Source organism: Muscardinus avellanarius (assembly GCF_963383645.1).
Source record: "Muscardinus avellanarius genome assembly, chromosome: 13".
Lineage (NCBI taxonomy): Eukaryota > Metazoa > Chordata > Mammalia > Rodentia > Gliridae > Muscardinus > Muscardinus avellanarius.
Genome location: NC_137799.1, coordinates 87,666,794 through 87,694,544, shown reverse-complemented (window position 1 = coordinate 87,694,544; position 27,751 = coordinate 87,666,794). Strand labels below are relative to the sequence as shown.

Here is a 27,751-nt window from a genome sequence, read left to right as displayed (position 1 = left end):
AACAAGGTCTCACTGAGTTGCAAAGGGCCTCACCAAGTAGCTGAGAATGTCCGCCAACTGCGAGCCTCCTGTCTCAGCCTCCCAAATGTGGGGATTACAAGAGTGTGCCACCATGCTCAGCTCGAGACTTCATTTCTAATCTAATTCCCCCTACTACTCTTTTCTCTCAAATGACTGTATTCATGGGATGCTCAGTACATGCAAGGCAGTGTGGGACCTGTTTCGTATCTACCGTTAGATACCTAGGCAGACAGCACAAGCACAAGCCCTTCCTCAGGAAACCAAGGAGCGGTGATACAATACTAAGACTCTAAGGTTTCAGCAAAGGTTGCATAACATGTTGGCATTCCAATTGTGGAACTGATACCCTGAGGTTTGTGGCTCTGAAATGCTAGGTGTCTGTTTAAACTGTTGAGGCCTTTCCATACCCTGGGCGTGTCTGTTTCTGAGCGTGTCCAGTAACCCGACTTGGGTTTTTGGCTGAAAAACGCATAGAGCACATAATTCTTTTGGGGAAGTGAGAGTGGATGATTAGTTGTATCTTTGAAGAAATACAAGGTAGTTTTTAAATTTTAAGCATTTGTGAATTGTTTCGAAGTCTACACATTAGAATTTGTACTCCATGAACTTCCTAGTCAAATGCATGGATCATTGCATAAGCCACTCTATAGAAAATAATGTCAACCAAATGGCGATTTAGATGTTGGCCATATCCTTTTCTCTATCAAGTTTTTGACAAGTTCTAAAGGTCATTTTAGTTAATATGTTTAGAGTCAGTGTGTCCACTGTGTTTCCCGTTTAATCAGTACAAGAACTCTTGGGTGGTGATGACATATAATGAGACCACTATACCAGTTGTAACCTAAACATTTAACTTGGTCTGTAAGCAGGAGTCAACTTCTTCACTGTCCACATAAAATTTTTGGCAGTTACATAAAATTAAGTAGCTCCTCAAACTTGGCATTGGGTAATGAGATGACGTGTACTATTAGTGCCTAAATATTATAGTACTCATCTATTTAGTAAAATGGTTTGTGTCATCAAGTCTAATTTTGCAGATAAAGTCAGCCAGTTGCTCTGCATTGCTCTCGTTTTTTGTTTTTGGTCAACAGAGGGCCGAAGGGCAGTTGCTGTAGGCCAGTGGCTTTCAGACTTTCACAGGACTTTTCTGTTTCTACCTTTTGAATTAAAATTGCTGAGTACCCTTAAGAGTTTACTTCTCTCATATATAGGGTTAGAGATAAAATCAATTTAAAAAAATATAAAGATCTACTTAATTGTACCAATATAAATAACATCATAAATCACTTATCTAAGACAAAAAATATTTACAACGGTGATTGACATTTTTTGCATGTTTGCAAAGTTTGAATGCCTGGTTTGAAAGGATTAATAGGTCATTATGATCCAGTTCTGTAGTCTATCTGTTGTACTGCAATTGTGTTGACATTTTGGAAGAAAATCTGCCCTCCATTGAGATCAGGGATCTTTGTGGCTGTCAAGGTTTTTAGACCAAACTCTGAGAACCTCAGCCCTCAGTAATGCTGTCTTACTGTTTTTCTTGTTCTTCTATGTTGAACATATTAGTTACATCAAGTGCAGAAAATCAGAGACCTTAGTGAATCTAGTTGTAATGTGGAGGTCTCTAGATTTTTAGCTGTGAGCCTGAAATTGATAGTTTATTTTTTGTGTGGGTGACAAAATGATTCAGTTCAAGCTCTTATGGCAGAGAAACAAATGAACCTTAATATAAGCAAATTACTTAATGTTGAATCTAGAAAGTGAAAGTAAAATAGAATGAAAATATGAATACTTCCTTTGCTGAAGTAGGGATTGGACCCAGGGGCATTCTGCCTCTTAGCTACACTTTAGTCCTATTTCTTATTCTTTCTTTTGAAACGGGGTCTCACTGAGTTGTGGAAGGCCTACTAAGTAGCAGAGACAGGCTACGAACCTGTGATTCTCCTGGCTCAGCCTCTCGAGTCCTGGGATTACAAGTATACACCCCCATGCCTGGCTTGAACACTTTTTAAATTCTTGCTTCTGAAAAGATAGATAAGACTAGTAACTTTTTAGGGTTTGTTTGCTGTTTGTTAGATTTTATATTTGTTTCTTAATTCTCACAAACTGCTTTCTTTTACATTTATAAACCTTATGAGAGTATAGCTGTTGAGCAAAGAAGTGAAATGACCCAAGATAGACTTATTAATTCTCTAGCTGAATACAGTAGTAATTTAAAAAAATTACTATTAAATACTTCAATTAATTAAGTTTTTGATACTGAGGATTGAACCCAGGGGCATTTTATCTTCAAGCCACACCTCCAGTCCCTATTATTTTTCATTTTGAAATGTTGTCAGTTTCTGAAGGGCTTTCCAACTTGCTGAGGCTGGCCTCAGACCTGCAATCCTGTCCAGCCTCCCAACCACTGGGCATGTGCCAGCACACCTGGCTCATGTTCAGTTTATTTAAAGATGAGTTGTGTTAAATTTTGGTGGAAGGGAATGTTACATTTAAGTACATTTGCCTGCATGACTTGCAACTAGAGAATGAACAGTTATGTGGCTTTTAAAACATGGGAATGTGTGTTTGGTTCCCATCACAAGTGCTTGTTGAGCACTTGGTACATCTCAGCCATTGCTAGAGGTTGTGCTGTATACGTGCTGTGGTTTTGTAGATAACATTATCAATTGTATAACGTGGACACAGTGATTGATGTCTGGGAAAGGGAGGGACCCTGAGTGTGGGGATATCCCAGAGAGGCCGTGAGGCCTGCACAGGGTTCGTGGGTGGGCTCTGCGGCCGAGTGTGGACTGCGGTGGGTTGCTGTTCCTTTTGCATTCATTCTGGGAAGAGATCCAGTTTTCCATATTACCAAGGAATTCCTGTTCACCTGTCTTACCAGTCACAAGACACATCACTATGACCCGTCAGTGAGGCAGCAAGGTCAAGGCGCCCAGGGCCTCAGCACTCAGGTTTACTTAGACGGTGGAGGTGAAGACTTGGGTCATCTGCTTGAGGTTGAGACTGTTTGAGGGACTGTGTTGTCACTCTGTAACCGACTTGGAAAATTCACGCCTACAACACTCCGCATTGTCCAGGTTCGACAAGTGTTTGGCCTAAATATTGGTGAATTAATTTTGACCTGTCAAGATGGCCTGGGCATACAGGTTACTTGAGTGAGTCATCGAAAATTTCAGTGTTAGGTGTGGTAGAGAATACTTGAGTGTTCCTAAGCGGTTGGTTGTCTCTGCAGGTTTCTCTGTGGTACGATGTTAAACTGCATGCTTAAAAAATAGATTCTCTTGGGAAAAAATAGCATCTCTGCTGAGTCGAGGGAACCCCTGGAGAAAGGAAAGGCCTGGCCATCCCTGGTGGCTGGGTGTGCCTGTCCCAGGTGGAGAAGGACCTGTTGCTGAGGGCAGCCACTCAGCAGGGGCTCTGCGGCCTGACTGCACGAGGAGCCAGGCTCAGCTCACTGGTGACAGTGAGAACAGCATCACTGTGCCAAAGACAGAGGACAAGGACATTTCCCCCTACACAACCACATGTAGACTTGTTTGCCATCTGTATTAGAAAACTTAAGTGCCCACTGTCTTGAGCAATTGTTTGGTTTTTTTTTTTGTTTTTTTTTTTTTTTTGTTTTTTTTTGGCCTCATGGTCAGTTTTTTCACTCCCTCCCTGGAATATCGGTAAGCAACAGACTTGACACCTCCATCTTTGAGATACGGAGATGTGGATGTAAGTGCTATCAGATATTCAGACGGTTTATTCGGGTATTGATCTAATACTTTGTAGTTTTAGGCCCTTTTTGTGCATTAGAAAGTACAGGTTGAGGCTGACTATGACAACGCCCTCCTGTACTTGGGGGACTGAGACAGGAGGATTGCAGGTTGAAAGCCAGCCATGCCAATTTACAAGGCTCTCAGCAATATTGCAAGACCCTGTTTCCAAATAATAAAATAGGGTTTGTTTAGCTTGGAGATAGAATGCTTCTGAGTTCAATCCCCAGCACTACCAAAAATAAATAAATAAATAAATAAATAAATAAATATATTTGATATATGTATAATAAAAATACAGGTTGAATATTCTTTATCTGAAATGCTTGGGGCAAAGTATTTCAGATTTTTTAGTTTTTCAGATTTTTTTGTGTGTGTGTGGTATTGGGGATTGAACTCGGGCATTCTACCACTGAGCCACACCTCCCAGCCCTAATTTTTATTCTTTATTTCAAAACAAGGTCTCACTAAGTTGCCTTACTAAGTAGCTGAGGCTGGCCCCGAACCTGTGATCCTCCTGTCTTAGCCTCCCAAGTACTGGAAATACAAGCTTGCGCCACCACGCCTGGCAAATTTTTCAAAAATTTTAATACATTTGCAGCCCTAATCTGAAAATTCAAAATCTAAAATGTCCAAAGACCAAACAGGCACTCGAAAACTCTGGTTTTGGAGATCTTTGGAATTTGGATTTCCAGATTAGGGATATTCAGTAAGTATCTCATCAGGGACAGGAGAACTAAGGCACAGAAACGTCCTGTTAACGCTAAGAAAACATGCTTGTAGAAAAGGTGTGATGAGATCCAGGTGTGGTAGTTCACGCTTGTGATCCCAGTACTCGGGAGGCTGGAACAGAAGGATCCGGATTCCGGGATAGCCTCAGCTACTTAGTGAGTCCTCTCACAACTTAGTAAAAAATAGGGCTGGGGTATAGCTCAGAGGTAAAACATCCTTGGGTTAAATCCCTAACACCACACACACAAAAAAAGGTTAATGAAGCCCGGCATGGTGGTGGTTATCTGTAATACCAGTACTTGGGAGGCTGAGATAGAGCTGGGACGTGACTTATAGGTAAGAATGCCCCAGGGTTCAACCCCACGACCATGAAGAAGAAGAAAAAAGTTTGATGTGATACGCTGACATACATATTTGATTTTTGCTGTGACCAGGTCCTGAATTGCGGAATGATTTTATCACGAGGTTATTTTAGAACATTTTAACCAGGTACGGTGGCACACTCCTGTAATCCCCAGTACTTAGGAGGCTGAGACAGGAGAATTGCAGGTTTGAGGTTAGCTTCAGCAACTTAGTGAGGCCCTGTTTCCAAATGAAAAAATCAAATTGGACTGAGGGTGTAGCTCAGAGGTAGAAAGCCCCTGAGTTCGATCCCCAGTACCACTAGAATTAAAAAAAAAAAAACAAAAAAACTTCTTTTTGTTCTTGTATAGTGGATCAAACCAAGGGGAATTTCTTCACTGAAATCTACACCTAACGCTTTTCAATTTTTATTTTAGAAATTTTTATTCTGGAAAACTTGGGATTTCCTTGCCTCAGCCTCCTGTGTAGCTGGGATCACATTGTGTCCAGCTTAAAAACTAGTTTTAAATAATAAGAGTTGGCATTTGTTTCGTTTTGCTCTCCCCAGAGAAGGGAGGTCGCAGGGCGGGGCAGGACAGGACAGGAGGGTGCAGCTTGATGAGCCCGCACCCGCACACCCCGTTTCCTGGGTGTTCTGCCAGCCACATTCCTTGCCTCGGGGCCTCCTACCTAATCCCCCTCTCAACAGTGCTCAGCTCCTGTCTCTGGGTGCAGGGGCATGGTTCTTCCCTGTACTTGGCATGTAAACTGTAAAACCTAAATGTGTACCTTGTAAGCCTGCCGCTGGGCCCAGGTCCAGAGGCCTGATGTTGTTTGCTGGGATGGCATTTCCGCTTTCTCCGTGTTGCTGACGAGGGGGGGGGGCTCCCTTGGGTTTGACAGGTTACTGGGGACTGCCGGCCTGGCCGCCAGCACCCTCGCCCCATTGGTACTAGGTGTCACGGGCGCAGCTCGCAGATGTGACGGGTGCGCCGTCACCTAATTGTTTAATGTTCACAGGGAAGTTAATTGTCAGTGTAGAGAGTGCTAGCAAATTAGGTTCCCACTGTCTTAACGATAAATGAGGTGCCATGAGTTTCCAGTCTGTACCTCCGGCACAAACACCCTTCCTGTGGGGAAGGGAGAGTTCCGTGGGGAATCAGTGTGACAGCTGAGGAAACCCTTTTGAATCATGTGTATTATTTTCAATTAGGGAAACCTTTCTGGCTTTTGCTGAATCCATGAGTGGGGTTTCCTCTCAGATTTGTGGCTGTCAAAGGTTTCAAGGTTTAAGCTTGTTGGCAGAAGAGTTGATCAGAGGTCTCAAGATACTCAAAGGGTTCTAGAACTCCTGCTCAGTGGGGACGTAGCCCTTCGAGTGTAACAGTTCATTAAGGTTCTAGAATGATCCCAGTAGACGGGAACAACCACTAGTTTAAAATTGCTTAAGAAAGATAAGATTCTTGGAACGAGACCCATGAAAGACTGGTTTTATCCTTACTGAAGCGGGGTCTTTGCCCTAAGTCTTGAGAAGGTGTTGAGCGTGAAGTGGGTACATCATTGTCCAGAACAGTCAGGACGAAGGTGGTGCCACGTCCAGATCTTGGCAGTTCTTTTTGAGCCACTGGATGCTCTGGAGCTGAGTAGATCGCACTTGAGTATAAATTCCTATTTGGAGGTGGTTTGTAATTGCACTAGAATATTGTAATGTTTGTTTCTTTTTTGGTTGGTTGTTTTTGTAGTACTAGAGATTGGACCCCTGGGCATTCTGCTTCTGAGCTATCTCTGTCCCTGTTTTATTTTATTGTTTATTTTGAAATAGGGTCTTGCTAAGTTGCTGAGGTTGGTCTCAAACCTGTGATCCTCCTGTCTTCAACCTACCAAACACTGGGATTACAGGAGTGTGCTAATGTCCCTGGCTGGATTTTTTTTTTTTAATAGACTTTATTGACTACTTGGTCCTGTTACATTGTAGAGGAAGAAGAGAGTCCTGGTTAGGTCTTATTCTTCCTCCTCTTTCTTCTTTTCTTGGTATTGGTGATTGACTCCAAGGGTGTTTTACCTCTGAGCTCCCAACTCTCTTTTTATTTTGAAATAGAGTCTCACCACGCTGCTGAGATTCTGGCTAAGTTGCTGAGATTTAGGCCTCAAACCTGAGACCCTCCTGTCACAGCTGCTGAAGTTTTAGGGTTATAGGTGTGCGCCACCAGGCCCCGCCTGGCTTTGGTTGTGTTTAAGAAGCGTGGCTCCCACAGTAGGAATTGAGAGAGCGAGAGACAGAGACAGAGACAGAGAGAGAACCCACAGGTTGCATCATGGGAAAATCTCCCAGCCTCTCTTCTGGCTGGGTCACTGTCATAACCATTCTGTGGTACCATCAGATGGATGTGACTCTCATGGAATAATACCTAAAGATCCAGAATTTAAGAGGCAGAGGCCCTCTCACTGTGGGACATGCCTTCACTGTCCTTTGACCACATCTTCATGTGAATGGAGAGAAAGCCGGGCCAATGGTGCTAACTTTGGGGCCCCTTTTCTGTTCCGGCGCTGAACGTTCTGGAAGGGTCTCTTTTTGGAACTTGTCAGATCTGCCTCTCCCTGTAGTGTTTTTCTTGGCTCTGCCTCCGCCAGCGTGCACAACACATAAGGTGTAGAAAATCATTATGGTTTCAGGATTTTGGTTTGTTTTGCAAACATTGTGTTTTCAAATCTTGAGTTGCTCAGGTTTACATTATTCCCCCTAGGCTGTATAACTCGTATTTTGAGCTCTTGTAGAAAACAGAAGGTAAATAAGACAATTTTGTTTATTTCTTAACAAAATTTTAAAACAAAGGAAAACTTATATACAGTCTGGAAATCCCAGTGCTTTGGGACATTTGTGGTTGAAGTCTGCCCAGTGTTGACAGTGTTTGCAAAGCCCTGGCAGATATGTAAATTTCACCAGCTGCAAGGTGAAAGGAAGCGCCGAGTCCTTGGCTGGGATGCCAGTCTGTCAGTGTGGTAACACTGGTTCTCATGTTGATCAAGAAGACGAATCCACAGGGAAATATTTATTTGGCAGATAAATATTTGAAAAATGACTTCTACTTGATGCATGCTCTCTGGTAGATGAAAACCTTTCAGAATGTGGATTCTGGGATGAGCTGACTGGCTCCGGGTCTGACGCGTGCCCTTCAGGCCACAGCGCCTGCAAGTCAAGCTGGTCATCACCGGGCTGCCGTGGCTCTCCTGTTGGTTGCCAGTCTGGAGTTATGGGTAGAAGGCAGGACTTTTGGATTATACTGTTTGTTTAGTTTTTTTAAATATATATTATCATTTTTAGAGACCTACTTTTTTCCCCCCCCTGGTACTGGGGATGGAACCCCCCCCCCCCCAGAGGTATTCTATACCCCCAGCCCTTACCATTTTTTAATTTTGAAACTGGGTCTCCGTAAGTTGCTGAAGGCTTCACTACATTGCTGAAGCTGGCCTCAAACCTGCAAGTCTCCTGTCTCAGACTCCTACGTACTAGGATTATAGGCCTCTACTACCACACCCAGCTACTTTTTTTAAAAATCTGTTATCCAGATTGGGCAGTTCATTTTATTTTTAATTTTTAAATTTTTTTTTTTTTTTTTTTTTTTTTTTTTTTTTTTTTTTTTTTTGTGGTACTGGGGGTGGAACCCAGGGGCTCTCTTTCTACCTCCGGGCTACACGCCCAGCCCTATTTTATAATTTATTTGGAAACAAGGTCTCACTAAGTTGCCGAGAGCCTTACTCAGTAGCGGAGGCTGGCTTCGAACCTGTGCAATCCTCCTGTCTCACCATCTCAAGCCCTGGGATTACAAGCGTGCGCCACCACGCCCGGCAATGGGCAGTTCATTTTAAGAGAGATCATGAAGTACTAATTTTTTTTTTTTTTTTTTTTTTTTTTGCGGGTCTGGAGATGGAACCCAGGGGGCATTCGACCTCCAAGCAACATCCCCTGCCCTATTTTTTATTCTTTATTTTTTGAAGCCGGGTCTCACTGAGTTGCAGAGGGCCTCACTAAGTAGTTGAGGCTGTCCGCGAACCGCAATCCTCAGGTCTCAGCCTCCCAAATGCTGGGATTACAAGCGTGCGACACCACGCTGGGCTGAAGTATTAATATTTTTTAATTGTAGGTTCACATGTTTGGTATGTTAGGCATATGGCCAGATGATCAAGGGACTCTGATGGTTGGTGGGAGAGGATCATTGTATGTTACGTATAACGTTAATCATGGAAGCCTAAAGAGCCAGTGTGGAGTTGGAGTGATTCATATTTGGGTGCTGGTGTTCTGTATACAGAAATGGAGCTTAGAAGCCAGTCAGCGATCTGGGAAGGAATTTTTTTTTTTTTTTTTTTGACATAATGGGAATCTGCAGGTGGTAGGAAGAACTACTTGACTTTAGGAAATTCACCTCCTCTCTGTACATCCTCCTAATAGAACAAAGGGGCTGAAAAGTATGTCTTTTAAGTGGCTTAAAACACTTTTTCCGTGAGTTAGTCTCAGTTATCGTTGGTGTTTAGAACATGTGACTTTTAAAATAATTTAAAGGTAAAGCAGCCTCAGTTTTGTGACGTATATTGTAGATGCTTTTTAATAACCCTAAGTTTTGAAAGCACAAAAGGAGATTCAGTCAATGTTAGATGTAATCTCAGAATTCTTAAGATATGGCCGGTGGCTCTTACTGACCATTAAAAAGACGATGTCCCATAAGCTGAGCCTGAGGGTGCACGCCTGTAATCCCAGTACTTGGGAGGCTGAGACTGGAGGATTGCAGGTTTGAGGCTAGTCTGTGGCAACGTTAGGAGACTCTGTTTCAAAATAAGAGTGGCTGGGAATGTAGCCTGGAGGTAGAGCAGCCCTGGGTTCAGTCTCCAGCACCTCATGAAAACACACAGGGGTGCTCAAGGCTGTTCCGTCAGGCACACGCAGCAGTCGGTGCGCGAGGAAAGAGACTTTAAGTGTCTCTAGACATGCAGCGATGCCCATGCAGTCACTTTGGGTTTCTGGAAAACAAATGACGGAACCACAAAGATTAAGATCCCCTTGGCAGTAGTTTACAACCCAAAGTGCTTGCTGTTGCTGCCAGTGCAGCCCTTTAGGCTGGAACTGTTTGCCCAGATCCAGAGCAACCACCGACGCAGTGTCAGGGCTGCAGGGCTGGCCAGCTCTCAGCGCTGGGCTCGTGGGAACAGGGTCCAGGGACTGGTCCGTGCCGGGCCGGGCGGCAGTGCGCGCTGGGAGCCCGGGGTCTGACCGCGCCCAGGCCCTTCTGTCTCACTCAGGCCGCCATCTTTTATAACAAGGGTAGGAAGAGAGAGCTCGTTTTGTAACTTGGCGAAGTTGAAGTCTGCCAGTTGAAGGAGGCCCATTTTCAGATAAGCAGGGTGGCTAATTACTAGCCCAGTTCAAATTTAGAGAAACTTTCCAAGCTTTTCAAAACCCATTCAGATTATCGGCCTCATTTAAGCTGCTTGAGTGGAAATGACAGTAGTGGTTTCTAACATGTAGAAACCAAAGCCTCAAAGCCTGACAGCCTCAAAGAGCCAGCCTTAGAAATGTTATTGTTTCTAATAGGAACTGTATCGTTCTTAACAGAGGCGGGGTGTACTTGTACATCCCCAGTTCTACTTAATATTATTTAAAAAATTAAGACGTTAAAAAGCCACCTTGGATCGGAGAGTGGGACTTGTGACGCGGTCCTAAGGGGAGAGAGCGGCATAGCAGCAGACCCGGACTCCACGTCTTATTCTCCAAGGCACCTGAGCGCAGGTCAAGTGGAGTGAGACGCGGTCCTGCCCGTGAAGCTTCGGCAGGGTCTCGAGGCGCCTCAGCTAAAACAATTGAGAGCAGAGTCAAGTGTGTTCAAACTTTTTTTTTAATCTCGAGTGCATGTTGGCACCCTGCGGGAATCGAGTGGTTTTTCTGCTTTGTCAGGTGTTGGGGCTGGGTTCAAGGGGGAAGTTTTTAGCAGACATGTATCAGGGCCATTAGTTCCGGGATGCAGCCCGCTCACCTTTCGGCACCAGCCACTGAAGTAGACGTTTACCGCTTTGATCCCTTCCCTACCGATTCCATGGGTCCCGCCACCTTCTTTTATCTGAGTCCCCTGGTATTTTGTGGAGCTTGAATAGTCATAAATAAAAGAGCTGGGCTCACTTTAGACTCAGCCCTGCAGTGGGCCGAGACGCCGCGGACTGCCTTCTGGCCCCAGTTCTGATTTCTTCCTGTGCTTGGTTGAGCCGGGAACACTCTCACGGTGGGGTCTGGGTCTTTCCCAGGGGAGATTTGAGAGCCAGCAACCTGGCTGATCACCTCTGGCTGACGGATATCAACTCACTGCCTCACAAATTGTACCGTAACGTACTTGCTCTTGGTACATACCCTAGCATAAGGTGTGGTCTGACTTGGAGGTTTCCACACCCACTTCTATTGTAAATTATGGCAGAGAAAGGTAACGTCATTTGAATTGTCTATTGGCCCCGGGCACCCCCCACACCCTCTTCATTCTCAAACATCTTTCAGAAGTTGGGGTTATCTGGGCTTTGCCAAAGGAGGTTTCACACAATTCATTCAGCATCGTTCAAGTCAGTAACACATCACTGAACAAATTGCCCCTTGCATATGCTAATTCCGCACGGAAAAGAACTCATTGTAACGCGTTCTCATGCTTAGCCTGCCGGAGATGGGAATTGGAGGTATGTCACGTCATGTCCCGTGACCCCACAGTATCTGAAATGCCTGTTTTCTTTGGGTCAACAGTTCTTCCTGAGCATATGCCAACAAAAGTATCCTGTATGGTTTGTGGAAAAGATTAGTCCTGGCTCCTGCTTGTGTGTGTGGGAGCTGCTCTTGCTATTGAGGATTCAGGGGCTGAGATTTCCCCTTTGGGACTTAAATTTCAGCACTGTTGGCGAGCAACACCAAATCTTATTTTCAACCATACATGTAAAGAATTCAAAAGTCCCTTCATTGTTGCTGTGGAAAATATGATTTGCCTTTTAGGAAAGCATGCTGGTAGTCGTACCTGCTCCCATTGTGTCTCGTAAAGGGCACACAGTGACTCGTACAGTTAGTTACGGAACGTCCCTGGGAATCTCAGGATTTGCTCCTGACTAGGAAGTGGGACAGAGAGAATAAAACACACACACAGTCACATACAAACAACCGACTAGCTCCTATTTCCCGAACGCTACGTAGATCAGAGGCACATTTGGAGCGAGTAGGGCCAGAAAGCTACGCCAGGGTTTGGAGGGCTTGATAGGCAAGTCAGGCTCCTTTGGAGTGTGGAAACCTTCATACGTGTTTGCCATGAAAGTCTTTAGACAACTCAAGTGGAGTGAAGGGCTGTGTAGGCATCACCTTTCTACACTTCTCACATCCACGTTGGTTTTTTGTGTGTACAAAGAGGCCTGGGAAGAAATCCGTGATTAATATATATTATTTTGTCTTGCAGAGTAATTCTCTCTTGGTCCCTGACAGTCTCAGAGGCACAGATAAACGCAGAAATGGGCCTGAATTTTCCAATGACATCAAAAAAAGAAAGGTGGATGATAAGGATTCCAGCCACTATGTAAGTAAATAAAGGACTTCAAGTATTTGTTTGCTTACTGCTCACCTCCAAGTGAGTAGCATAGTGTACGCTGAGATCTCTGGTAATTCCACATCCCTTAACATAATACTATAAAGAGGGTACGCTCAGAGCTAGGCATGGTGGCACATGTTTATAATCCCAGCAGCTGGGGAGGCGGAAGCAGGAAGATCACAAGTTCAAGGCCCATCTTGGCAACTTGGAGAGACTCTACCTTCTGCATTTTCATTTTGTCCTGGGCCTTGCAAATTTGGTAGCCACAGGAATGACTGAAATAGAACAAAAGAATTTTTTTATTGATTATTTTTATTTTTATTTTTTTGTGATATTGGGGATTGAACCCAGGGGCATTCTACCTCCAAGCTACACTCCCCGGTCCTTTGTATTTTTTATTTTGAAACTATTTCTCCAAGTTACTGAGGCCAGTCTTGAATCTGTGATCCTCGTGTCTCAGCTTCCCAAGTTACCGGGATTACAGGTGTGTGCTACCACATGCGGCTAGAGTATAAATTTTGGTGACACAAAATGCCTTTGGGGTGCCGTTTGGATAAGATATTCTGGCATGTATTAGGTCTCAAAGTGGAGCTCATCATCTTCTGCAGTGAGTTATCTAAATACGCACTAAAAATGGAAGACACATCACAGGCATCTAGTTCATACCCTCTGGACGAGATCCCTGGCCTAGATGGTGGAGTGAGAGTCAACACCAAAGCAGCTAAAACCACATTCAGAGTCAGGCCACGTGGCCATTGGCTCTGGCCTCAGAGTCCTAAGCAGTATAGCCGATGTGTAACTTGGACTGAGCGCATGCATGTCTGAGTCTGTCTCGGGCTGGACGCCCTCGCAGGCACAGTACCATAGAATGCTGAATCGGGCCACTTGTCACCCTTGGAGGAAGAGGTGTCCGCTGTGCTTATGCGAAGTCTTCTGCTGGCTTGCACAATCCCATCGCTAAGGATAGGCAACATTTCTTGAGCACTAGGTTAACACGGTGCCGTGTTTTTACGTGGGTTATTTTATTTAATTCTTACTAAAACCCAATGAGTCAGGTGCCATCACCTCCATTTATAGACAAAGAAAATGTGTACCCCAGCCTTCAAAGTGATTTGCCAGAGGCCATGGATAGTGGCAGATCCTGAAGCCAGTCAGACTTCAAAATCCACGCTCATAATCACGATGTGAGTTTCCTGACCTTGTCCGAAGACTGGTGTTTTGCCAGAGCTCCACAGTTTGCACTATGGCTTAATAACATACTAAAAACCAAAGTCATTGGTTTTTTTTCCTACCCCAACCCAAGCTTTTTTAACACACATTTCCATGTTTCTTCTTGCCTTATCTCTTGCCGAGAGCTGGCTTGCTTGCTTTCCTCAATACTGGGGATTGAATGGCAGGGGCATTCTACCTCCGAGCTACACCCCCAGCCCTATTTTTTATTCTTTATTTTGAAACAGGGTCTTATTATGTTATGGAGGGCCTCAGTCGCTGAGGCTGGCTGAGAACCTGCGACCCTCCCGTCTCAGCCTCCCTAGTACTGGGATTACGAGCGTGTGCCACCTTGCCTTGCTTGGATGTACTTTCATTTGAGACCTTAAATATTAATAAAGAAGTAGGAAGTTCATGGTGTTCAGAAACTGGGAAATTTACTGATACACAGTTCTGAGCTGTCCTTCATGAGGGTCATGTGTTTAATAAGTTATTTAGCAGCGAGTGACCTAGAATCCGTAGTGTGGCAAGGTGGGGTTTTTCCTGCTTGTTTTAGGGATGTCCGATTGGGTAGTTGATAATGTATTGAGGCTGTATTTAGATACTCTAAGGGAAAGGCCTCAGATCATAGGTGTTTGAGGATGGACACTTCCTGTACTGTGAGGGTTTATACTTGCAGAAAGGAAGGTGTGTGTTTGTGTGTGTGTGTGTGTGTGTGTGTGTGTGTGTGTGTGTGTATGTGCTCGTGCGTGCGCGCGCATGCGTGGTACTGGGAGTATTCTACCTCTGGGATACATCTCAGTCCTATTGTATTTTTTGTTTTGAAACAGGGTCTCACTAAGTTACTGCACACTAACTTCAAACCTGTGATCCTCTTGTCTCAACCTCTCAAGTACTGGGATCGCAGGCGTGTGCCACGGTGCCTGGCCAAAGTGTTTCATATGTATTGATGCATATGTGCATGTGTGTGTGTGTGTGTTTAATACGCTGTTTGGCAGTGAGTGACCTCGAATATGTAGCATGGCAGGTGGTTTTGTTTCCTGTTTGTATTAGGTATATCTGGTTGAGTAGGTGGTGATACATTGAAATTGCATTAGAGAATTTAGGCCCAAAGGCTTGCATATACATAAAGACATATGTGTGTGTGTGTGTGTGTGTGTGTGTGTGTGTGTGTGTGTGTGTGTGTGTTTGTCCCTAGAAGGGAAACCCTTTTAGTTGATATTCTCACTGCTGCCAACCTCAACACCTTAGAACATTGTGTTTCTCCGTGGGCTTTACTAAGAGAAAACAAATATTCTTTATTACTTTTTTTTCTTTTGTATGAAAATATTTTTCTCAGTAGACTGTTATTTTGGATTACCCTGGCTTCCTTAATAGTTGTAATTTTATGTTGCTACTGGTGAATTGCACGTTGCCTTTGTATCAATGACTAAAGTGTATCTCATAACACACTATTGAAGAAAGTAAGTCCGGTCTCCTACGTGGAGTGCGGTACTGTGGCTGTGGGTAGGGGCAGAACCCCAACGTTTAAGAGCTGAATTCAGAGTCGAAGGCAAGCTGCCGACTGGGCCCACAGGGGGCCTTTGTGGATAATATTTGCACTTGTCCATACTAATATTTCTCAAACAGTATCTATAAATTTAATTGATAGTGACATCAAAAAGGGTTTTTTTTAGATCCTAAATTCGGAATCTACTCCTTTTCAGGAGCTTGGACCCACTGGGATGGACTATTTTTTCCATATGTGTGTTGTATTCTTTGCACCAAAATATGCAAGACCTTTTGGCTAAGAAAATAGACTTTTTTCAGCCTGCCCCAAACTTTGATGGAGGAATGATCACATCATTACATTGAACAGCTTTCCTGGATCTTTTCCAAACTCAGTCCAACCTTGGAGTTTCTTCTTGCTTCACATTTTATGGCTGTATGAAGAAACAATAAAAGCCCTATTGCAGGATGGCAGTGCCTTCCAAATATTGCCATTTATCTTTCTTTTATCTCTCCAAAAATATTCCAAGCTGATTGCTAAAGAGGTTTATTCTTAACATGTGATAGGATTTTTTTTTTTCTGTAATTAGTAACCCCATGGGGAAATGGTTCAAGTAATTTTGTCTTTATAATTGTGAGTTGCCTGTGAACACCAGATTGGCTGGCCGTCTGTCTTCAAGGTGACACATAAAAAGGCAGCGATACAAAATTGAATACTTAATTCAGAAATAAAGTGGAAAGAAGAATGCTGATACACAGGTGTGCAGCTTTCAGATGACCAGAGGGATTCAGCGATGGAAACATGTATTGAGCCCTCACAGTGTGCCCTGTCTTCACATAAGTAAATTCTGATTGGATAGCGCGTTTGCTGCTGCAGCAGAGTCCCTGCAAGCAGCTCTGCTCCGCCTGGGCTCAGGAGAGAAGACAGAGGAGTGGTATTAATCGCCAGGGCTGGCCACTGGAAGGAGCCTGCAGGCAGGTTCCAAGAAGTTGTTTTGTTGTTGTTGGTGTTTAGCATGTCTGGTGCAGAGAACTACAAAAAGAAATTTACCTGTGCTCAAACTCATTCTTATCCTTTATTAAAGAGCATTACCATTTTTTCCCCCCAGGACAGCGATGGTGACAAAAGCGATGACAACTTAGTTGTGGATGTGTCGAATGAGGTAACCATCCTCTCCATCAGAGTTTATCTAGAGCTACGTGTGGGAGTGAAGTGGAGCCACAGTGTTTTGGTCTCAGTATACACTAGAAACCTAAGGGTTGTTCGTGAACTCTGTGTGTGTGTGTGTGTGTGTGTGTGTGTGTGTGTGTGTGTGTGTGTGTTATAGCACTGGGGATTGAACCCAGGGGTATTCTACCTCCAAGGTACACCTTCAGCCCATTTATTTATTTATATATTTATGTATGTATGTATGTATATATACATATTTATTTATTTATTTATTTATTTATTTATTTTTGTACGGTAGTGGGGATGGAAACCAGGGCACTGGAATATACCCCCCCAGCCCGTTTCATTTTTTTATTTTTTATTTTTGTGTATGGCAGTAGGGATGGAACCCAGGGAATACCTCTATCTCCAAGCTATACCTCCAGCCCTTTTAGAAGCTGTCCTTGAACCTGTGATCCTCTGTTTCAGCCACCCAAGTACTGGGATTGCAGGAGTGCACCATCACACCCAGCACAATAATAGTCTTAATTGGCAAGACCTATTATTTTCTTTTAAAAGAACAGAATCAGAGCTGGGAATGTAGCTAAAGTATTTGCCTAGAATTCACCAGGGCCTGGCTTTGATCCCCTGTACTGGGGCTAGGGGACCTGTTTACCTGTTTTGAATTTATAAGTTGGCCGTCTAGGTCCTCTGTCTTTCCAGTACTTTCGGGAAAGTACTTGGGCATGAGGAGGTAGATATGGTCGTTTGCTTTGTGATGTGTTCACGGGTGTGTTGTAGGTACCATCTTGTTATGCCGCCCTCTCCCACTCCCCAGTCTTAAGGACTTTCGGTATTCTCCTGTAAGATTGGTCTGGTGAAGGCTAAAATATGGAAATTCTTATTACTTTAGGACCCTTCTTCTCCACGAGCAAGCCCTGCCCACTCACCCCGAGAAAACGGAATCGACAAAAACCGGCTGCTAAAGAAAGATGCTTCGAGCAGCCCTGCATCCACTGCCTCCTCGGGAAGTTCCACTTCTTTGAAATCCAAAGAAATGAGCTTGGTAGGTAAAGAGAACTGACCCTTGTCCGTCGAGCCAATTGTTTTTGTGGGATAGAAAATCCCGGAATAGTTGAAGTATTGAGACTGGCTGGTCCACATCGGCCAGGTGGGCGAGTGGGTGGTGACTGCTAATGCAACACTTACTGTTTGAAGCCTACATCCTGGGGCTTTTGCCTCTGGGTGCTGGTTTGCTTCGCAGATAGTCGGGGGTCTCTTTGCTTCTCTCTCCACTGCTCTCAGTTGCGGGGCTACTTGAGGGCGACATCAGAAGGGTCTTCCCTTGGCGGCGGGGCTGGGCCTCAAAGCGACTGGGGGCTGTGCGCTGGGTGGTCATCGCTGTAACTTGGCCCAGCGCCAAAGTCCACAAGCCTGATGGAAAGTTCTTTTTAAAATAAAATCTGCGGAGGAAGAGGTGTGATCATGTTCCACGTCTCTAGCTCAGGCTTTAATTCTGGCAGGAAGAGGAAAGGTCAACATTTCTCGCTCACAAGTTAATGCTGGCAACATTGTGTGGATTTATGAAAATTGGCTGAGGGAGTAGCTAGAAGGTGCCCAGTGTCCCAGCTGCTGTTGTGATAAATTGTGTAATATGGCCTGGATTAAAAATAATACTCATTTAATTTGTTTAACGATACCAGCATGAAAAAGCCAGCACGCCCATCCTGAAACCCAGTACGCCGACGCCTCGGAGCGACGTGCCGACGCCGGGCACCAGCGCCACTCCAGGGCTGCGTCCAGGCCTCGGCAAGCCCCCAGCCATGGAGCCCCTCGTCAACCAAGCGGGTAGAGCGATGCCCCCTGCTCTCTTCTCTCTCCCCTTCCCAGCGGGACAAGTCAAGTCCTCTGTTTCACCTCCGGGCATGATTTCCCCAGGAACATGAAACGCACTCGCAGCCACCCTCCTTCGCATCCCTGCAAAAGGCACATTAAGAGACAGAGTCTCAGCAGCTGCACCCTGTTTGGCCTCCAACTGTTTACTTTTAGCTTTTCTTTTATTTCCAAATAATCCAAATCCTAGGGACTTCAATAAAGTTTCTGATAATTATCCCCAACATAAGCTCCTTACCACACACTAGCCCTGTGTGTCTGACTTCACTGATATTGACGGAAAACGGCTGGTTTTGCAGCCAAAGCGTGCTCCCAGCTGACTGTGGTTGGCGGATATTTTTTTGTCCCGGCTGTTCCAGGAATCCATAGAAACCCAGAGGGCTTCGCTGAGACACTAGCCCTCGAGTAAACTCCTAACTTTCAACCTAATCGTCTTCCCTGGGCATGGCAAAAAGTAAGAGCCGGAGTCAAGGGGACGTAGGCGGCAGAATTCCTCCTAAATCCATCCTTTGGTTTACATAAATCTAGGGTTTGGTTTTCATTTGGAATTGGTGCCAGGGAGTGGAAAGTTCGGACTGAAGGAGAAATCTTGGATTTTATCAAGAAAATCTTCTTTTGAGATTAAGTCAGGTAAACACTTAGTGTCTGTGCCTTGGTTTGCCCTCAGAAAATCGGGTACATGGGTGCTGGCTAATTCTCCTGGCTGCCACCAATGAGATACTCTGTGGGTTGTGCTTCTTTGGGGTTCTTCTCGGCCCAGAGGTGAACTCAGCTCCAGGGAAGAAGGGACCCAGCGTATAAACTGGAGGTGATCTCCCTGCTGCCTGAGAAGCCGCCCCTTCTTTTTCCCCATCACAAATGACAGTAACAGATGTCGCCGGACTTGCCGTGCTGGGCTGTCTGCAGCGGGCAGTTGGATGACGTGTGGCTTGTGTTTCTTTGCAGCTGCTGGTCTGAGGACGCCCCTGGCAGTGCCCGGCCCGTATCCTGCCCCCTTCGGGATGGTCCCCCACGCCGGCATGAATGGCGAGCTGACCAGCCCCAGCGCCGCCTATGCCAGTTTACACAACATGTCTCCCCAGATGAGCGCGGCCGCGGCCGCGGCTGCTGTGGTGGCCTACGGCCGCTCCCCAATGGTAGGCTGCTGGGTGGGCCCGTGGCGGGGCGGGGCGGGGGGGCTCAATAAAGCGCCCAGTGTTCCCGGCTCGCCGCCGCCTGTTGGCCCTCGTCAGCATGCTGCTTCATTAACCCAGGCCCAAACGCTTTTTGTTTTACTGTTTTTGTGGATGAAAAAAGGCAGTGTTAGAAGCTCCTTCAGGGGTCCGGGGACATCTGGTTTTCTCCCACCAGAGTAGATTTTTTTTTATTTGAAGGTGATGAAATGACTGCAGAGGCTCACAGAAGGCTTTTTATTCCATCTTTTTACATCTAACTCCCCCCCCCCAAAAAAAAAAAAACCCTAGGGGAAAAATATGTGAGAACCTGTAGCTTTCTCTTTTTAGGCCCATATATCCTCTAAAATTCAACTGTGGGTCATGTGTATAAAATAGCAGTTTGTGTGTAACAAGTAGGACAGTTGTGAAGCCCTGACGCCAGGCTGCCTTGTCCCCTGGACCTGCCTGGTGCCGCTCTGCAATGTCCAGGTTTCTACCAAGATAACAAGTAACTGCATCTGAAGGGGAACGTGGCAGCAGGAGAGGGAGCGAATATCACCCGGAGCCACACACGTTCCGAAATCTTTTTGCTGGCTGTTGAGGATAGGCCGTGTGACTTCTCTGCCTTCTCCCTCTCTTGACTTTGAAGTAGCCTTCCAGAGCCCTCTATAGTTCCGGGTGATGTCAAAGTTCATTGTTCTTTCCTGATGTTGCAGTTGTAGGACGGGCGGTGCAGCAGAGGAAAAGGGAAATCGAATTAAGATGGGACTAGACGCTTGTGATTGACATGCACAAAATAGGGGATTTGCATGTGCACCTTTAAGCATCAACTTAGATAAGGGCTACTCGGGCTGAGTAGTATTGCCCCCTGGAGACATTTTTTATTATCACAGCTGTGGCTAAGGGTAGAGGCCTTGGATGATACTAAACACCCTGAGCGCCCAGGACAGCCCCCAACAGAGAAAAGCGCCACCTGGCCAGGGCGGCAGCAGTGGGAGGTCAGTCAGTGTACAGCTCTCTGCACCTGCTGGAGAAGGCAGACCGTCTAAGTCTGTGGGAAGTCTCCACTTCCCACTGTGGGAAGCTGGTTCTCAGGGTCCAGGTAGCGCGCACCCCCTCCACCGCTCTAAGGCAGTGAGCAAGCGTGTCTGTGGTATTTAGACGTGGCTATGTTCCTGATCCCATTATGCTTTCTTTTGGGAAAGTGCGATGCGGTTCCCATTTATATACCTTTGGGGAATATATGCGTTTCTGATAGGAAGTCAGTATTCACAAAGTGCCGACGTTGTGTAATCTGAGTGTGCCTCCCCTTATTTTGTTTCTAGGTTGGCTTTGATCCTCCCCCACACATGAGAGTACCTACCATCCCTCCGAACCTGGCAGGAATCCCTGGGGGGAAACCGTAAGTACCTCAGCACCTTGCTTTGGGCTCGCTTCAAAGGCGGGTACTCAGCCCCTGGTTTCAGCCACGCAGGACTCCAGAGGGAGCACAGGCTTGGGTGTTTCCAAGGAGACTTCTGGTGTCTTTCCCTGAGGAGTGTTAACACCTTCTATAAATAGGCAGCTTGTAGGTGTCGTGCCTCTGCTTTCTCCCTGTGGGTGATCTCATACGTTCAGTTATTTCTGGAGGGAAACCGTTGGGCTGGGGACGAGGTGGGAGGAGGAGCTGGAGGTGGCTGACCCTTCTTGCCCGGCCCTGCAGAAAGCTGATGTGCTGCGCCGTTTGGGGGAGGTTCCCCTGGCGCTGTGCTGTGCCGTGGGTGGTGAGCTGTCAGGAGCTCATGAATTGTCAGAGATTTGAAACGTGTCGTGTCTTCACCTGGCTCCAACTACCTTCTCCTTATTTTGGTGGAAATGAGTTATTTAAGGGTAGGTCCTAGGGTGCCAGTGTCCCAGGTTGATCCCCAGTTCTAGTTTTGATGAGGGCTCCACTCCTCTCAGAGATCTGCTAGGAAAGTGGCTCTGTGGGAAAGTGAGAACGAGGTTAAGGAGCAAAGAGCATGAGGAATGAAAAATGAGTTGGCTGTGCCCTGTGGGTCCCTTCCAGAGAAAGCCACTTTTGCTTTCCATGATGTGAGCCATTGCAGGCACAATTTTAAATTCTCACGTTTTATACAAACAGAATTGAAATATGGGGGCCTTGTCTTAAAAAGTGTGTGGCGCTAGAGATTGAACCCCAGGGAGTCCTACCTCTGGGCTACACCTCTTGCCCTGTTTTATTTTTATTCGGAAGCAGCCTTGCTCAGTTACTGCATGCTGGCCTTGAACCTGTGATCCTCGTGTCTCAGCCTTCCAAGTACTGAGGTGTCAGGCCCACACCACTGTGCCCATCTGGGGGTCTGTCTGAATCTCAGCCAATACGCCCATGTTTTTCCTGAGTGGAAATGGCAGAGGCCTTTTGTGCTGAGGGTGTTTCTCGGACTTCTGGTTTTTCTTTGCCTCACCCTGTGCTCCCTGTGGCTGCCTTCAGCTTTTATCTCTGCGTCACTTTAGGTCACATTAGAGTGTTGTCTGAATGTCCATTCCACGTCTTGGTCATCCTTATGTGGTTTGTATTGGAGCCTTGTATGGAATAAACCATCAACCTGAAGAAAAACCAAAGTCCACTGAGCCCATCATCTGCCCGTTAGCAGGGCAGAGTCCCCTGCTTCACTTTTCATGCGTTATAATGTCTATTTCATGGTAACTTGATTCATGATGAAACGAGGCTTTGGCTCTTCTGGGAATGAGTGGGGTGTTAGGAACTTAAGGTGCAGTCCAGTGGGCAGGATGGGCTGGACCAGGCCGTGCAGCGAGCGCTCACGTAGCTGGCGGATCTCTCCCAGGAAAATGCATTTTACTGCACTGTACATTTCCCTGGAATAGCCACCTGCATGCAGCCTGGAGTGACCTCCAGGAACTTGGGGGTAGTTTTTGTTCTATGGTGATTGCTAGGCTCATATGCATAGGTCCATTTCAATGGCAATTCTCAGAATCTGGCCATAGGACACAGATAGGGCTCTACCCTATGGGAAGTCTTCAGACCTGTTTTATTGTAGGAGGGGAGTCCAGAAAGTCCTCCCTTCCTAGGCGTAGCTACCTTTTCCCAGTCGCCTCCAGCCCAGAGTAATATGGTAAAGTGGTATGTTTTGGGGTAGCATGTTCTGAGCTCCCTCAGGGGGATCACATTAGTTATATAGTCACAAAAATAACTGTAGCAGTCACAAGATCCATGGCAGAGGGACATTGCTCTCTGAAAGCATATGGAAGGGCAGAGGGGCTGATCTCCCTGCAGAGGGCCAAGTGGAATCCCCTGTGGTCCTGTTTCCAGAGCTCCGTGATCCAGTAGGGCAGGGAGTGAGGCTCTGGGCGGAGGGACGGCACATGCAAAGGCTCTGTGGCCCACAATTTTATCAGAGTGAAACAGCACGACACCTGCGTGGCCCCAGTCCACATTCTTGTCTTGGGGTCAGAATGACCTAATCTCAGTGGAGTTGCCAAGCCCGGCCATTTCGCTCCCCCATCCTTCTCACACCCTGTGTCCTCACGTCCCTGTTGTTGTGACAGGCACCACGCTCTGACATCCGGGCCCAAGCCCTAGCCTGGGGTCCTTCCTCAGCTCCCGCTGTTCAGCGCGTTGTTCTCTTTGTAAAGGCCTCACCTGTCATGGCCTCTGTCACTCAGCGCCTGGATAGATTCTCCCACTGCTCTCCCACAGCTGCGTAGCCCAGGCTGTGCTCGACTCCTGGGCTCCGTGGTCCTCCCACCGCAGCTTCCTGAGTGGCTGGGGCTTCGGGCGCTTGCAAACATATCTGGTTCTTTTTTTTTTTCTCTCAAAGACTTTCCAGTGTTAAATATAAAATGAGCTTCGTTCAAGGCCCACTCGTAATGAAGCGCAGCCTAGCTTTCCAGCCCCACCTCCTGTCTCCTTTGCACCTGGGGCTGACCGGATGGGGCGACCCTTTATCCCTCTTACTCTTTCCTTCAGCTTGGGGTACCTAATCTGCCTACTGTTGTCTTGTTTTTGTGGTGCTGGGGTTTGACCGCTGAGGTCTGTCCCGAGCCCGCGTCTTCCCTTTTCACAGTCTTCACCTCTGTCTGTTGGTGTTGGTCAGCTTTCCATTGCTCCAACAGAGTCCCTGAGATAAGCAAAAGAGGGAGTTCTGTGGGCTCACAGTGTCAGATTTCAGTCCATGATCATTGGGCCTCTTGCTCTAGGCCTGTGCTGAGATAGAATATCATGGCAGACCGTGGAGGAGGGGAAGCGCAGCGCAGGAAGGGGCCAGGGCTCCAGTGTCCCCGTTCAGGGTCCTCCCAGCCTACCCTCCTTGCCACAGGCCCGCTCCTCATGGCTCCACCGCTTCCCAGGAGCCCCTCAGCGATCTGGCCATTTTGAACTCGTGGGCTTTGGGCGTGCGTGTGCAAACCACGGCACTGTGAAGTGTTTTCAGCCCTTCAGTTGTTGCCTTTTCGTGAAGTTCTGTGAGCGCCTTCCCGTGCCCGATGTCTCCGGTAGCACTTAGTGACGCCTCGTGACCTCGCATCATGATCACCGTGCGAGTCCTATTCTAGTGCCTTGTGCCAGTAGAATTTATATTCCTGAAGTTTCCTAGTCCCCTTGAGCAGAGATACTCAGTAAACAAATATGTATTGTGTTGTTGGTGGGAGAAGAGACCAGGATGGTAGGTATAAGATCCCATGATTTCATTCTATTTGAAAGGAACTTCTTTTTTTTTTTTTTAACACTTTAGAAATAAGTAGTGTTGATTTATAAGAGATAACCCTCACTTTGTCTTTAAACCCTCAAGGCTAGATTTAATTGGTATTGTTCAGTCAGCTTAACTTGAATTCATTTTTAGTGTACGAGACATATTCCCCTGAGCTCCAAGGAGATCATTGGTAGACAAATTTGAAAGTTTACACTGTTATTTTTCTGGCTCTCTAGCATTACTCTTCTCCCTATAAATAAAATACCTGAGGGCTGGGTTCTGCCTGCCTCAGAGAGTAGCACCTCGAGGGCAGCAATAACACAGACTAATAACAGCTTGGCCTCAGACTCTAGGTTAGTTCCAGGTCCCTTGACCCTGTGTTTTAACGCCAGACATGTAATTCAGAAATCTTCTACCCACTTGTTTGGTGTCCACAGAAACCTTTAAAGTACGTTTTTGGATTTAGATCCTAAAGAGGGTGGGGGCAAATCTTGACTGCCTTTGAGGCAAAATTGCCTCCTAGGAAAACATGTTTTGCAGCAGTGACTAGAGACCATCCCCAGCTTCCAGCCAAGGAGACGGTTCAGCGCCCCGCAGCTTCCCCTTTCCCTACTTTTCCATTCCTCTTCTGGTTCCTGTTGAGGATCCTAGAGTCCACAGCTCGTTTATTTAGCAGACTTAGAAAATCCGATCCTCTTTATATTTGGTAGGATAGTAGTAGGGTTCTTAAGAGAAACAGAACCAATATGATGATGACAGATGAGAGAGAAAGAAAGAGAGGGCTTGGCTCCCCTCCCTTGATTATGGAGACGGAAATGGCGTGATCTCCCGTGTGCAAGCTAGACGCCCAGGGGAGCCAGGTGGAGGCCTGAGAAGTGGGGCGGGCACGCTGACCCCCCAAGTGGAGGCCTGAGAAGTGGGGCGGGCACGCTGACCCCCCAAGTGGAGGCCTGAGAAGTGGGGCGGGCATGCTGATCCCCCAAGTGGAGGCCTGAGAAGTGGGGCGGGCACGCTGACCCATCCTCTAATGTCTTGTTCTATTCAGACCCTTAGAGGCAGGCTGACGCCAGAAGACACTCATTGGAGAGGATGGGCCTTCTTTACTCAGACCACTTGACAGTGTTAGTGTCAATCTCTCTCTCCAGCCCTCTGGGCATTTGCTGGCCTATTCAAGTTGATACATAAAGTTAACCATCCGGACAGTGGGTTTGGGTGGCCCATCAGATGCTAAAAGTCTGAGCCTATCATGCGCCTTGTTATTGTCTTGGGGCTTTGGTTTAGTGTGTGTCTTTCTACCCTCTGATGATCTGGGAATGGGTCGCTGATTGCCTGAGGCTCTCTTGAGGCCAGGTCCCATCTTAGATATCGTGTATCTACCACATTCCCTCCCTCCATTTCTCTTTCCCCCTTCACCCACCTAAATACTTGAGTGTTTGAGGTACAGATGTAGCTTTTACTTTTCTTGCTTGCGTTTGCACAGTTGTCTATGACAAGTGGTTGCTTTGCTAAGGTTTTTAAATTATGATTTGAAAACAGTCTTTTCCTTCTTTGTGGTGGAGAGGTATGTGCTGGGGAATGAACTCAGGCGTGTTCTAACTCCACGTTATACTCCCAGCCCTATTTCTGTGTGTGTGTATGTGTTGGGGAGGTCCTGGGGTTTGAACCTAAGGAGGTTCTATCTCTAAGCTACACCCCAGCCTTATTTTATTACTTGAAAATAGAGTCTAAGTACAGAGGGTTTCACAAGTTGCTGCGGCTGGCTGAGAACCTGTGATCCTCTTCTCTCAGCTCCTCAAGTATCGGGATTACAAGGGTGTGCTGCCACACCTGACTCTTTTTTTTCTTAATTTGTAAACAGGGTCTCACTAAGTTGCTGAGAGCCTTACTCAGTTGAGGCTGGCTCTGAACCTGTAACCTTCCTGCCTCAAACACTCCAACTACTAGGATTACAGGAGTGCACTACTATAGCAGGTTGACAATTTTTTCTTTTTCTCTCCACGAATCTGAATGTGTGTGTGTCTTGGCTTTGCATAGCAGCCTTGTTCCTGCCCCGGCACGTTCAAAAGTTTGTCAATATCTCATGGCTTCGCAGTGTTTAACTCATTTTTTCAGGCAGTGGCAGGAGCTTACTGGTCTATTGACCACGGGTTGAAGTAGGTCCTAGAACATAGAATCTTAAATGCTGACTGGCTGGGAAAACTGTTTATCCAATGGGCCATTGCTTTTTAGTTTCTCTGCTTATAATCTCTTTCATACCTACTTTAAGAAGTTTCGTATTTGCCTTTAATAAATGAACATTGAAACATTCAGCTAAACAGGGAAAGAAAAAGTCTCCTATTCTAATGCTTGCAATCTGTTATATAGCCCTCTATCCATTGATAGAGAAGTGCTGTCTTCCAAATAAGGAATTGTATCCTATGCCAACTGGAAAAATCTTGCCAGATGTAAAGAATTCTACAGATGTTATGGGTTAGATGTGCTGACTCGACCCTCCACACACCCCGTAAATTAACAGTAAAGACTGTTAGCTGGGCATGGCGGGCACGCTTGTAATGTCAGTACTTGGGAGGCTGAGGCAGGAGGGGTGCAGGTTCAGGGCCAGCCTCAGCTACTTAGTGAGGCCCCCTTGCAACTTGGTGAGACCCTATATCAAGATAAAGAATAAAAGAAAAAAAAAAACTAGGGCTGGGTTGTAGCTCAGAGGTAGAATACCTCTGGGTTCAATCCCCAGTACCACCAAAATAAAAAAAGTAAAGACTGTTATACTAACAAGATTTTACTCATAAGCAGGTGAATTCAATACCTAAAGACCTATTTTTTTCCCCTTGAAATCCTATAATAAGAAAGCTCCTAGTTTCTTTTTTATACTTTCACTGATGTGTTGTAGTTCTGTAGAGGGATACATTCATACATGCACAAGGCTCATCATTTTCTTATGATCCCCACATCATCGTCCTTTGCTCCCTTCCCACTCTCCAAATCATAAGTTCCATAATCCTTATCTATTTAGAGGGAGCCAGGTGGCCCCAGTCCTCAGCGCTGTCTGCGTCAGGCAGGCTCCCAGAGTGAGGCAGTGACTACGGTTGCTTGCCTGACATTGCTCGTTACTATGGGAAGGTGTCTCCCTCCCTATGGGACTCCCATCGGCGTCCCCTTATTATTACTTTTTTTTTTTTTTAAATTGAACCCAGGAGCGTTCTATCTCTGAGCTATATACCCAGCCCTATTTTGTTTATTTTAAATGAGGTGCTAAAGGTTTTGCTAAGTACTGAGGCTCGTGTTGAACCTACGATCTTCCTGTCTGGGCCTCCCAAGTACTAGGATCACAGGCAGGTGCGTGCCGCTGTGCCTGGCCACGTTGTCCCTCTTGAGGGGCCATCGGAGGTGGCAGTGGGGAGGGGCTGTGCTGTCATCGTGAGTCACTTGGTGCCTGTTGCTCGCCTCTCCCACCTCTGCCTAACGAGGGACAGTACGCCGCCCCCTTCGAACACACGCTCTTCTTCACACTTCTCTTCCAGTGCTTCCACGTGTGGCTTCAGGTACTGTACACTCAGCAGGCCCGCTCACAGTCTGAGTTTTATCAGGACCCATTTGTAAAATAGGGAAAGGAGGCCCCGGGCAACACGCTGTGGGCCCCGCATCCCTGGTGCCTGCCCTGAAGCTGTACCCTTGACCTGCACCTCTGTGCTCCCCTGAGCGGGCCGGGCTGCACCGTCCAGGC

At 46.4% G+C, this 27,751-nt stretch overlaps 1 protein-coding gene across 5 annotated transcripts in view; it reads left to right on the top strand.

The window, feature by feature from the left end:
- LOC308272683 (transducin-like enhancer protein 1) overlaps positions 1-27,751 on the top strand; it is a gene marked incomplete at both ends in the record, with an annotated part of 97,242 nt that overhangs the window by 53,211 nt on the left and 16,280 nt on the right. For 4 of the 5 annotated variants that reach the window (XM_080709587.1, XM_080709585.1, XM_080709584.1 and 1 more), the window contains 6 exons: positions 12,320-12,436; positions 16,255-16,308; positions 17,209-17,361; positions 17,999-18,143; positions 19,134-19,324; positions 20,668-20,744. In XM_080709587.1, the coding sequence (XP_080565713.1) occupies positions 12,320-12,436; positions 16,255-16,308; positions 17,209-17,361; positions 17,999-18,143; positions 19,134-19,324; positions 20,668-20,744 (737 nt within the window). The remainder of the gene's footprint in view (positions 1-12,319; positions 12,437-16,254; positions 16,309-17,208; positions 17,362-17,998; positions 18,144-19,133; positions 19,325-20,667; positions 20,745-27,751) is intronic. The other variant, XM_080709586.1, reaches the window with a different exon arrangement.